Genomic DNA, 13,311 nt, shown 5'->3' with positions numbered 1-13,311 from the left:
CATGTTTTGAAAGAATTTCTTGTTCATTCTTGTTTCATTCAACCCCGTTTCAGAATCCTGCTTAAGGCATTTCCTCTGTTATTTTTTTTCAGAACCAGGAAGGGTGCTCATCCTCGGTTCTTGCTGAAGCAGCAGTATCCATACTTCACACGTGAGCTCTGAACACACAGTAATTATGGTATGAAACATTCTACCAGTATAAGCCTGCTTTGTAGACGTCATTGTAGATGTCAAAGCTCTTGACAGTGTAGTCCAATGTCTGGTGTAACGGGCAATGTCTACAACTTGTAAAAATTAATTTTGTGGCTATAATGTTTGTGATTATTTTAAAATGCACGTCAACTACTATTTAGAATCGCTGTCTAAATTGGCAGCCATTTTCCTGGTGGATACAGAAAGTGAAAAAGCGCATGTGTAGAGATTTCAGTGCACCTTAAATGTCCCAAATTTGCTAAAGCTAATCCAAAGCCCTCCTTGTGGTGCACTTCATATCCCATGTACAGTTTTGCGTAAAAACAGCTAAAAATTTATGATCAATTTAAACTTATTTTAATGTTTTTAAATGCAAATATTCTCAGTTTAAGCTGCCATATTTAGAGTAAAATATTTTGTAACAATTATATAGCTACCAAAGGTTTACAGAAAAGCTTTTTGCTTTTGGTTGTGCACCTTCTTATCAAAAGAAAAATGTTGTTAAGAAAGGCAGAAGAAACCCAACTATGGAAATTAGCAAACCCTAAAGCTGCGGATAGAATGAATGTTTTGTAGAGAATCTTTTGCTGATGTCAGTTCTAGTCAACTCTAAAATTTAAAGTCTATCGACGTAGAATGCTTACCGTGAGGCACCTCGTAATACTAGCCAAAAGTAATGGGCCCTGGCTGTTGGCTTTTCATTTGCAACAGTGACAAATGACCCCACATCCACCGGCAGGGACATAATGCAGGGCACCATGTACAAGCTAGCCTCATGATAAAATAATGTTTTCTGAACAATGGCATTACATTTCAACCATGGGCTTCACCAGGGAACTTGTATGCATTGTTTTGTGATGTTTGCAGTTCTTGTTATTGCTATGTGGGGTCATTTAGTCTAAAGGTATGTTTATAAAACTCCAAATACCACCAAACCTTGCAAGTGCTGTACCATATGAATATTTTTCCGTAAAGCAAAAACAATAATGCAAACGAAAATAAATGGCTTGGGTACCCAACTTTTATAAGTAGATTATGAGCCGCAGTACGGAGGGAACTATATTATGAGCCGCATTACGGAGGAAACTATACATTTTGCATTTGGTCTTCCTTGATATTGAACCTTCCTGCTCAGCTCAAGAATAAGGCACTAAACATTGCAGGTAGCTACCTTGATTGGAAGTTTGATGCAATACTAAGAAGCCAAGGGTTTTAAGGTTCAAGGAAGTTTTGTGTGGTTGAAGTGTTGCACACCTAATTGCTTTCACTGCACAGCATGGTTAGGCTCTGCAGTGAATCTCGAAGGATGTGTACTGCAGTTCGGCAAAGTGAACATATAATTGGTTTTTTACGAAGTTTTGGGTAATCAACTACCTCTAAAGTTATAACTGTACTGAGATGTGGCTCCTGACTTTTTAAATTGATGTTTTAACAATCGGTGACACAAGTTCAAGGAAATTATCAGCTGATGTTGAGCTTCAATGGAATGTCTCACAGAACCGAGCTTGGAAAGCACGAATGTTTCATACCATAATCGTGTGTGATATTGTGCAATATGTGGTCTCACACCTGCTGCACCTGTGAACCGAGGATGACGCACCCGTTTTGTACCCCTTTAGGTGGGTGCTTTTGCAGAAGATGCTCCTACAGATTGGGGTGCTAAGTAGCACCCTAGGATACTTTTAGGCGGACAAGGGTGTTTATAAGGCACCTGTCTTCTGGGGTGCTTCACAGAGGGTGCTCCTGCGGCGACAAAATCCAAGCACCCTAAAGGGCGTAAAATATTCAGTTTTTAGGGTGCTCCTGCGGCGACAAGCTGAAGCACCCTTTTGGGCGTAAAAATTTTTAGTGTGTGGTCTGCCAGGGTGGAGGCCTGTGCTTCAAAGGCGTCGTGTTCTAGCTACTTCCTATGAAGGGTGCGTCCACAGCAAATGTTCTGCGTCTGCATCTTCGGCAGGAGCCGTGCAAAAGGGGCAGTTGTGTGCGAACGGGGCATGGTAGCGTGGTGCCCACTCCCGGGTAACAGCGGGAGAGAGGGCTACACCCACACGAAGTCCTAGCAGCAATACCTCCTCCCAGCGAGCGAGTCTACTAAAGAGGTCCGTTCCACACGGTGGAATTACAGCTCGTGTAGCGCGACGAAGATCTTCTTATCTTTGGAGAAACTGTCCTGGGGCATCTTACTGTCAGTAAGGGCAATGGTCGTGGAATAAATGCAGGGTGGCAGGCACCATCCGCCGCAATATGAGCGGGGAGCGTATTTCGCCGGAACCACGAGAGCCGCAGAGGACAGGGGTACGTATCCAGTATGTCATGAATGTCCCTCGACTCTAGATTATCAGTTGACTTTCATGGAAAATCCCTCGCGCTGCTTAACCGTGCGTAAATAAATAAAGCTAGCTATTCGTTTGTCTAAGCACAATACGATACCTAGCGGTGTCCCGCAAGCAAGCGCCGTGGGGCCACTTTACTTCGACTAATAGGTTACCAAAATAGCTCACTAACGGAAACAACAAAACACAATGAAGGAAAAGGTAGAGGGAAATGGAACACAACAAATGTGACGTGCACTTTTGGTTTCTTAGCGAACGATCTAACCCGAAGTTTGGCGCTCTTCATGCAAATGTGACACGAAATCTTCCTAATCCGAATTACATTTCAGAAATTTGCTAGTTTGAAAAAAAAAATGCTTTTGTCGGAAATCGTACGGCCTTGTTTCATTAACTCAATGGCCACGGGACTTCTTTTTAACACCCAAACGCATGCTGACCCAGAAAGTAAGCAGTGTCAGAAGGCACGAAGGACACTGTTCGGATTTTGAGTTATTGCCCGAATTCACGGTACATTTCCCAATCGTATCGCTAACATTCGTGACGGAAAAGTGAAAGTACTGCTTAATTATCCTGTCCTCCTGCTCAATTCCGCCCATCGCTTTGTCCGGTGTGTTTAAAATACCGGATCGCAAAGATACAGGCGAACACCAAATTTTCCTCCTTTTTTCTGCGAGCTGCGTTTTTGTCGCGTATACAGGCCGCCGCTGGCCACGCAAAACCGGGTGTAAAAGTTATTTTCAATTCTCCATCCGAGTCCGGTTCAAAAGGCAGCCTTTCGCACACGTTCAGCAAGCCTCTAATCATTCCCGCACATCTGCGGAAGAGGGCTTTTCAAGTATCGTTCAATATTCGCGCCTTTCTAACGCCATGGGAAAGGTCACGACATCTTCAAACAGTGTAACCCGACACCCATCTGCACCGAACGCGCTTCAGTTCGAGAACACAACAGCGTTTTGCTGCCGCAGAGGGGCCTCCAGGAAGCGAGAGCTGATTATTAAGGAAAGAGGACGGGGCGCAGGCGTTTATGCAGAGCTGAACAGCCCTCTAACGAAGACATACGCAGCCGCAAAAGACACCCGCGAGCACACACATGCGCCTCATCGGCGCACGGCAGAACGGCGACACAACAATACTCCATAGAAGGAGAGATAAATAGCTGCTCCTCCAGAGACCAACGTGTGTACTTAGCCAGCCCGATGCGGCGGCCCTGTAACTACGTCAACGAACACGCCAACAAAACACCAGAACACCGAAAAGTGGAACAAGAAGGCAGCCTGGGAGAGGAAAAAAGAAAAAAAAAGAGAATACGAATCCTGGGCGTGGTAATCCATGGCTCCTCCTCCGGCGTGACGACAGCCATCAATCACTCCCGGCACGGGAAGCCACACCTACTTTCCGCGCCAAACAGGCAACCTTCGAGGAAGATTATTCACAATAAGCGGGGAAACGCACAAGGTGGATGAGGGACCGGGAGCTGGTGAAGCGTTGATCCGATTCGAATATCCGCGCGCAGCCGTCGGACGCCCCGCGTACAGAAAACACAAGTTCGCTCGAATGCATGCGAAGGCGGGGCGCACCGGGAACCGCCCTCATTTTTTTTTCCGAACGGGGTTCCGGCCAGACATCGTCGCGCGGGCTTCGGTGCTTTTTCGGCTCGATAATAGAATCGTCGTTGCATTCTTACCGTCGTGCCTGACCGTTCGCCCCGCGAAGCGTGAGATTTTCCACGGGGGCGCAGAAATAGAGCCGGCACACAATGCGCGTTATTCTCTCGCTCGCCGTCTCTTCAGCCCCGCCCCACTCCGACACCCGCCACGTTAAGCTTACCAAGCATCGGAGCCCCTCCTCGAAAGCGGGCGGCTGGCTGGGAAAGGGAACCAGACAGAGCTGTAAGGGAGGGAACGAAGCGCCGAACCAGCACAGCGAAGAAAGTAAACACAAGTGGACGGGAACAAAGCGCGGTAGCGGGAGGGCGAGGGTATCCTCGCGTCATCGGGCGGTGGACAGCGGCGAGGCGGCACATACGTGTTCCACAACAAGAGAAATCGCCACTCAATCCCTCTAAAGCAGCGAAGAGGGGCCTCTCAGTGCCGAGTGGGACCTCGTGGCAGCAGCTAGCGGCGACCTAGGCTGCCGCTTTCCACGAGCCTCCACGCCGACCGACCAGCGCGCTTCGCGTCGTTCCAAGATGGCGACCGCCGCCGAGATGAGGAGGGGAGAAAGAGGAAGGGGTGGAAGAAGATTTCCCTAAGGGGAAGACGAAGAAGAAGCGTCGAGAGCGGTCTTGAGCGCGCGTGAAAGACGGGAGGAAAGAGGTGGCGAGCAGTGCGCGGCCCCGAGGGCCAGGAAGCAAAAAAAGGCAATCCAGTTGTCGCAAGGAGCATGGGAGCATCCCGGGCGGAGGACGCCGGCGGCGGCATGGTTTCGGTCCGCGGCAAGTCATGTCTATGAGTCCCCGAAAGACGCCGCAACACCAGCCGGAACCGGAGGACGACGACACCACGACGACGACAGCAGCGAACCACCACCGGCTGAGTAGTCATCAGCATCTGCAGCAAGCGCACAACAGCACACCCTTCTCAGTGTCCGACATCTTGAGCCCGCTGGACGTGAGCACGGTGCAGCAGTTTCCGCACTTCGGGGCAGCCGACGACTGCGTGAGCGCCGGCGCGGGATTCGGAGGCCTGGTGATGAACAGCCACTACGGCATGCAGCTGGGGTCGCAAGGATTCCCCGGAAGCCAATACGGTGTCGGACAGCCGGACTTGACGAGCCACTACGCCGACCCAGTGCGGCAGTCGGCGGCCGCGGCTGCGGCGGCCGGATGGTACAGCACGGCGCCGGATCCGCGCTTCGCAAGTGAGTACGCATCTGGCACCTAAGTTTAACAGGCGTAAACCAGGGGTGCGAGAGGCAGATGGCCGCAGAAAGTACTATCGGGGGAACAGAATCAATCCGTCAATGTGAGGGTCGCGCAGGTCCTCACCCTTGAGAGGGTAACAGCCAGACGACGATTATAACAATGATAATGATGGAGATGATGGCAGTGCAGTGACTTATTGCTCGGACGCTAAACTAAGTTGCGTGGGTTGAAAAACCGTACAGAATCGATTCGTCCGACGTAAGTATAGGGGCAATTGTACGTCGTACAGGCCTTCACCGTTCAGATGATAACCACCAGAATGATAGTGATGTAGTTGACTGCAGGGCTGTGAGGGATTGCTCAGACACTGAACTAAGTGGTGTGGGTTCAAAAACCCACCGTGAATAAAAAACAGAATGACATCTGAAAAAGAAAAACCGACGTTTACAAGTTACGGTGTGCAACACGCTATCAGATAAAGCACTCCTTGAGATACTGCTGAGCAACAGCCATATGGGGGTGGTCCTTCCGTACGCATGAAGTCTACCGCATCCTAAAATCACCTAGTGCCACCATTCTATTGAAAACCTTGTGCTCATGGGTTTTTCTTGTAGGCAGTTTATTTTCATACCTTAAGGACCCGGGAGGGCATTACATGGGGGGATTAGGAAAATATTCAACCAGTGCACAATACATTAAATGTTGCCGCACATCATTATATGAAGCTTAAAATGTAAAAGCGCAGGAAAGCTACACACAACAGAAGTAATAAGGAAAAAAGGCATGCATATAAAATTTGCACAAGAGCACTAGGTGCGTTAACAATGCAATATGCCCCAGCTAACAAAGTGTCGGCGCAAATACAGCACACACAAAACAAATAACATCAGCAACACCACTGCATAACTAAATTAACCAACTGGAATGTCTAGGAACACTTTTAATGCTTTAAGAAAGGGTGACGACTCTGTTATGGTTGCAATATTCTCTGGTAAGGAATTCCATTTAATCCACGGGGCTAAGGGCGAGCTTTTTTGGTTTTTTTTTTTTGTTCTCAAAAAGATGGGATTAACTTCGTTTGGATGATCAACACGGGCTGAAATGTGTGATGGCTAGAGGATATGATTGCGCGCGAGCATGGAGTTGCTGTGGTACAGTGAGTGGAAAAATGATACCGGTGCAAGTTCACGGCGTGTGGCAAGGGATGGCAGATTAAGAGATTTTCGTAAGGCAGCCACGCTTTCATAACGCGAGTATGGCGATGTTATGAAGCGCGCAGCTTTGTTTTGAATCGATTCAACCAGGTTAGTTAAATTTTCTCTGTGAGGATGCCGAGAAGCATATTCGAGTGATGGTCTTATCAGGGAAGCGTATGAATGAAGTCTGTTTTTTTTTTGTTAGCAAAATATAGCCACCTTTTGAGGATGCCAAGTTTTTTATTGCTTTAGTAGTGATATGTTCAATGTGAGTGGTCCAATTTAGATTGGCTGTGAAAAACACCCGAATATATCTAAAAAATAGCACTGATTCGATTCGGGTATCCTTTATGGTGTATGTGTTATGGGAGGGGATTGAAGCAGAACTAAATTGTAAGTGATTAGTTTTTCCCTCGTTTATTTCTATCTGCCGCATGTCGCACCACTCAGTCAACTTATCGAGGTCAGATTGTAAAGGGATGATGTCGGCAGGGCTAGTTATTTCTTTGCAAATTACGCAGTCGTCTGCAAATAGGCGAATTTGCGAACTTTTGTTACATGTTATGCCATTAATGTTTGTTAAAACAAAAGAGGGCATAGAACCGAGCCTTGTGGAACACCGGATAAAACGCTAGTACGGTTAGAGACATAGCTCTTTAGTTTCACAGATTTGAAGTGGTTAGTAAGAAATTCCAGGATCCAATGTGTTGTCTTACTGTCAGCTTGAGATTGCGAATTTTGAGTTCTAAACGTTTGTAGGGGACCTTATCAAATGCTTTAGAGAAGTCAATAAAGATGGCATCGGCATGAAGAGAAGAGTTAAGCGCAGAATGAAGGTCAGTAACTAGTTCGAAGAGTTGTGATTGACATGAGAAGTTTTGACGAAAACCATGTTGGTTGTTTAGGAGCAAGTAATTTCGATTAAGATGAGCAATTATATTTGTGAAGAGGATATGTTCGAGAAGTCTACAGCATATGGATGTCAAATAAATTGGTCTGTAGTTATTAGGCTGTGTATTATGTCCAGACTTGAATATTGGAATTACGAAAGCAGATTTCCAGTCCTCTGGCAAACAACCTGCATCTAAAGATTGTTGAAAAATTAACGCGAGCAAGAAGGCTGAGAAGTGGGTGGTTAGTTTTAAAAGCTTAGCGCTAATACCGTCAGGGCAGGGGCTGGTTTTAAGTGCTAAACGATCAATTGCAGAAGCAACATCATGTGTAGTAATTGTGATTGGAGAAAATTGATTAGGGATAATGAGCTGTGGCAAGTTTCGGTTGCTATCAAGTTGTCGCTCGATAGTGTGCACTTCGGAAAAGAAATGGTTAAGTTTTTCAGCGCAACCGGCTAAGCTCAAGGTTTCGCCATTCTCTCCACAGAGTGCTGGCACTGAGTCGCTTTTTAGTGTTAACAGTATTAACAGTGCATCATCATCATCATCAACAACAACAACAACAACAGCTAACTGCAGGACGAAGGCCTCTCCCATCGGTCTCCAACCAATCCTGTCCAGCGCCGCTGACTTCGACGTTTTAACAGCTGTGCAGTTCAAACGTCCAAGCCAACATTCTGATCGAAAGTCCTAGCCTTCGCACTACGGAGCGGCTATACTGGGGCACAAATTAAGAACGGCATTAGCCCATGCAGTGTATCACTCCGCAGATGCGACGGCCCCGGATGTCAGTGCGGCCGCGCGTTTTGAAAGGTCTTTGCGCTTAAGACGTGGCATCGCCTCATTTTCCGCACGCAGATTTTGTGGTCGTCGCTGCAGTAATCTATAAGCAGATTACTCAGTAAAATCACTGAAACGACTCGCGTCCTGTTAAAAAAGTGCGAAGGGTACCAAGAAAGTAAAAGCCAGATCGAAAAGAAAGTGAGAGAGAAAGAAAGAGGGGATAAAAATTCCCCCGCATTTCCCCGAGGGGGAGAATGTGAAAGTGCGAATGCACGGTTGTCGGCCCGCTTGCGGCGCTTGCGCTCGGCCCCCGCAGCCCACCGCCTCGCCGCCTTCTCTTCCATCTCTTCCATCGGGTTTGTAGTATCACGTGTACACCACGCAGTTATCAAGCCGCTATAACGCCGCTGAGTCGCCAACGCACGCCGCTGACGACGTAGTTTGAATGCGTTAAAGATATAAGGCGCGTTACTGACAATATCAGCGTCGCGTCCGTGGCTTATTCGGTAGAGCGTCGGGCTGCGGCCCGCAAAGTCCTCGGATCGAAACCTGGCGCCGGATGCTGTTTCTTCTTTAAAGAGCACTGCGGACGCCGACGCCGCCGCCGACGCCGGCGGTGGATGGTTTGGGGTCGCTTATAAAGTGAAAATACTCGTAGTAAGGCACACATTGCGCCGCGCGGAGGAACAGCCAGCTGCGGCGATGAGACGGAGTGGTAACTTCCGTAGCCGTTCTTCAGTTATTCGCACCGAGATCGAACGCAGTCGGCGCCTGGCGGTGGCGGGACGAACCGCTCCTATAGTGTGGATGTCGCTCTCGCGTCGTCTGCTCGTTCACGTTGCGCACGGCGCAAGACGCGTGCTGCACACGATAAATAATGAATAGGTGCACTTGTTTGGCGGTAAACAACGACATAGTTACCGCTGCTTCCGCTTTTCTTCTAGAGACGCTATAATCAGCGGCCGTTGCGGGTTAATACGCTGGTTTAATTCCACGAAACATCTTCGCCGTGGTCACCGCTTGAGTGCGAAACGTGTTATAAACATTGCTTCGACACATTGCACTTTTCTTCTTGAGGAGCGCAGTCGTGTGCCGTTTCGGAAACGTCAAAGGGTGCTTTTTGAAGGTGGCGTTGTGTTTATTTAGAGGATGAAAGTTTATTACCCGAAACGGGTAAGAAGCGCCAAGGCCTGTGCATACCCGTGCATTTGCCACACCCTTGTAAAATGGTGCTGTGTCCTTATAGAAAGAAATAAGAAACAAACAAAAGCAATCACACTGCACACGACTCGTGCGCTACCACCCATACATTATCGGGGACGTATTTCACACCCGCAAGCGCCTGTGTGACCGAATTCTTCCCGTACCTTTTCTAAAATAATTACCATTTTTGGACAGTCGTTCCTTATACTGTGTTGCTAATATAACTTATTATAAATACGTTCCTCTGGCTGCGCAAGATTATTATGTCGGGGTCTTTCTCGGTAAAATTCAGCAGCTGTGAGTTTTCGCCTGTCCTGTGGCATTTCGTGTGTCATTTTTATATATCCCATTTTCAAATCCCGACATGAATCTCATTGTCCAGAAACGTGTTTCACTCAGCATAACTAAATGCCTAATATGGTCGCGTATGAACCTCTCAAAGTGGACCTAAGTTTAAAGGAGGAAATATCGCGTAATATAATGCACGTTGTTGGCCACATGTGTGGAGGGTGTGTGCCATGACTCACTGGATTTTTTTTTTTTTTTGTTCCCAATGCTCGTGTTCAATAAATTTTTTAAAATGGCGAGCCACAACTCCTGGACAATCTCGGGCCAAAAGGGGGGCTAATCAGTTTTGAAAATACTGGCGTCTACTTGTTGAAGAACTGAGTTTTCACCGCTACGGAACACGACGCCTAACGTACTTTCAATTGAAAAGTAATACTGATTACCAACGTTTGGCTTTTCGCGTTACATGCGTTCGCTTCTCGCTGCGCTTGAAAAGTTGGCTGATACCCCCTCCGAAAAAACAAACGAAATAGACAGAAAACCTTTATCCTTGTCTTTTGTAACCAATCCTCAAGAATTAAATACCGAGACAAAAGCGATATTCAGTTTACAAAACAAAGTATACTTACCGACAGCCCGTTGCGCTGTTTCGTAACGAGAAATAACAAGGAACGTTTTACTACATCCGCAACAGGGCAACTTCACTTTCCATTTTTATGGATCGTAAGCAACATTATGCAAGACTGCAAGCACATCTCGCTGTTCTAGGCACCTCTTAGATTTTAAAAGGAACGCAAATGGTCACCAGTGCAGCCGTAACAGAAAATATGTGCTCACTGTGAGGTCCTGCAGAAGCTTGGTATACACAATTGAAAAATGCGCTAACAGGACGGGACTGAGGGAAGGAAACACAAAAACAGCGTTTTTGTGTTTCCTTGTTTTTGTGTTTCCTTCCCTCAGTCCCGTCCTGTTAGCGCATTTTTCAATTGTGTCAAGAGACCAACTAGCCCCCCAGACAGCTTTGTTGGTTTACACACTGTAAACCTGCTTGTCACTTTGCAAGTCTATAGCTAAACATGAGATGTTGATTGTACTGCGCGTGTTATCAATTTAATTCGCAAGTTCACTTGCGACGAAAGCCTTAAATAAGTGATCCGACACCGTTATTCATCAAACCTGCCTTCAGAGTCGCTAAAATTTCATTTAACTAAAGCTGCGCGCAAAAGACCTGTTAGAACGGTTGCATTTACATCTCTGCGCTAGTTAAAATTCAGTAATTTCTGTCTTTCGAACACACAGAAAGTATCGTAAGCTCTTAGAAAAAATGTCGGGGCAGTTAGGTGGTGTTATTATTTAAGGGCATCCCACAAATGCAAGAATATTGCGTCATGCTAGCGGTGAAAGTGATTGAAACTGCTGTTGTAAACTGAATTCAGAGATCGGGACGTCCTGATTTGTTTCTGTTTATGATTTTATTGAAACCTCAAAGCCATAGTCTGGAAAGATCGAGCCTTGCTACGAGCCACGGCGAACAAGTTCATCTCATTATTGCGGCCGTTCTGAGATTCCCGATGGGTCGCCGCTTTTTTGGCGTTCTAATGAAAACCTATTGCCGCTTCCATGCTATACATTGAAAGTTCAGGAACCGAACTACAGCATACCACTCTTGTCTGCGCCTGTCGTGCGCACATATGGCGCGAGAAAGACACGAAGCGCGCCCACAGTGTGCATTCTACCGGGCCGCTCAGCGGAGCATCCACAATAGCAGCGCGACGCTGCCGCCACCTACATGTCGATCTCGCGGCGAATAGCCGAGTGCAGTTTCATCAGCGTTTACCAATTCTATTCTACTATAGTGTAGTTTCAAGTGCAGTTCCTGGATATATACCAGTTGCGAAACTCCCCATAGCCCCCATGTATCAAAAGCGGGTCTTCAGTTGCCCCCCTGCGCTGGAGGCTAGCAAGGGGCAAGTAGACTAGCCTGTCGTCTGTCGGCAGAAGGTTGAAGTAGTACTGAAATGCTTGCGGTCGCTGCTGTAAGTCATAATATAAAAAGCCATAACACATAGGTACATTTTACAGGCTTGTCCCTCAGCTTCAACGAAGTGGAGGGGCGCGCGCGGCCCGGATTCTGAAGCGGAGTTTCTCAACTGTATATATTTAAAGGAGAAGCAGGGTCATAGACGGTGCCTGACTTTGGCTCTTCAGGGAGAACATGACTTTCGGAACCAGCCACAAGGGATCCGTCACGCTCCACACGTCATTTCTGGGGGACAAACTGACCACATCGAAAGTGCACTGCCCGGCTACCTATAGTAGCACAAGCTCTTGGGCTCAAAGTGTGAGAAGAGAATTTATTATAAAACCACATATCAACACGCAGCGACTAGTGGTAACAGCGCTGCCCGAAAAACACACACAAAAAAAACGTCCCCAACATTGCATAGGCGTATCCAATGCCCTGCTTCAACGCCAAACTTGAACAGGCAGCATGCACAACAAACCGTGCACATGCGCCGGAGGGATGATTAACACTAACGAAGAATTTTGGATGAAAGCGTTTATATGAATAAAAATTGATATTTTGGTTCCATATCTGTTTTTGTGGGCAGCGAACGTTTAGTTCAAATTTTGGGTAAAATTTTTAGGGAGGCGTTTAGAATACCTGTAGTTTGTTGGGTCAATAGTGAACGCGAGTGTGCAAGCCGTGGGTGAAAGCGGATGACGTCATCAACCAGCCGTTGCAAATTTTCCCGAACTCACCAGCGACAAAGCCTGTGCGTATTGTCACTGCTCGTTTTTTTTTTTTTTTTTCTTGGGCCGGCTAAACGCGAAAATCTGGTCTAGTTTGTCTCTCCATCTGTCTCAGCGGAACTGAACTGGACTGAATACCCATCGGTGAGCTCTCGAAAATGTACTTATTTGTAACAGAATCAAGCCGTAAAATTAATTAATGAACACTGAATACATATTCCTGCATCGCCACAATAATAATAAACTAACTACAGTGTCATAAGAATGCGCATTTCGAAAATAACTACTACAATTTGAGTGAGAGAGAGAGAGAGAGAGAGAGACTGCTCTTTAATGTGCACTGGTGAGGTCAGCCCTGCTAAGGACAAGGCTTGCTACACCAGATGGGGGGGGGGTGACTACGTTGAGGAGGGGTGAATATTAGACATTAGGGTTACAGCAGGAAGAAGCAAAAACAAGAAACGTTGAAAAGAAAGGAAAGTAAAAAAGAAAGAGAATGCTGCCAGCAGAGTCCGGATATACACATACAATTGAAAAGAGAATCGTTAATGTAAACACTGAAACAAAATGAAAAGTAAACGACGCGAAAAAAAAAAAAGAGTAACAACACCAACCCAAGAAAAATAAATAGATGAACGCCAGTGACACCAGCACAAGCAAAGTAAATAGATGAACGCCACAGTGCGAAAGAGTAGATATCGCGACACACTTGCACTGTCTGCGATCTAGAGAAATTTGTCTAGTTCCGTGTCTCGTAGGAACTGGAGTAGAACTTTTGTACCTAAGGTTCTGTCAGCAGTATTGGC

General features: G+C 46.8%; 1 protein-coding gene across 1 annotated transcript in view; it reads left to right on the top strand.

Moving 5' to 3' along the window:
• Positions 1-4,631: 4,631 nt before the first annotated feature.
• Scro (scarecrow) overlaps positions 4,632-13,311 on the top strand; it is a 39,164-nt gene continuing 30,484 nt past the window's right edge. The window contains exon 1 of the mRNA XM_077679770.1: positions 4,632-5,384. Coding sequence (XP_077535896.1) covers positions 4,967-5,384 — 418 coding nt within the window. The 5' untranslated portion in view covers positions 4,632-4,966. The remainder of the gene's footprint in view (positions 5,385-13,311) is intronic.

Source organism: Haemaphysalis longicornis, unplaced genomic scaffold, assembly GCF_048455015.1.
Source record: "Haemaphysalis longicornis isolate Haplotype H1 unplaced genomic scaffold, Haemaphysalis longicornis Haplotype H1 scaffold_8, whole genome shotgun sequence".
NCBI classification, from domain to species: domain Eukaryota; kingdom Metazoa; phylum Arthropoda; class Arachnida; order Ixodida; family Ixodidae; genus Haemaphysalis; species Haemaphysalis longicornis.
Note: the sequence above shows the minus strand (reverse complement) of the source record. Positions and strands in the feature narration are given on the sequence as shown.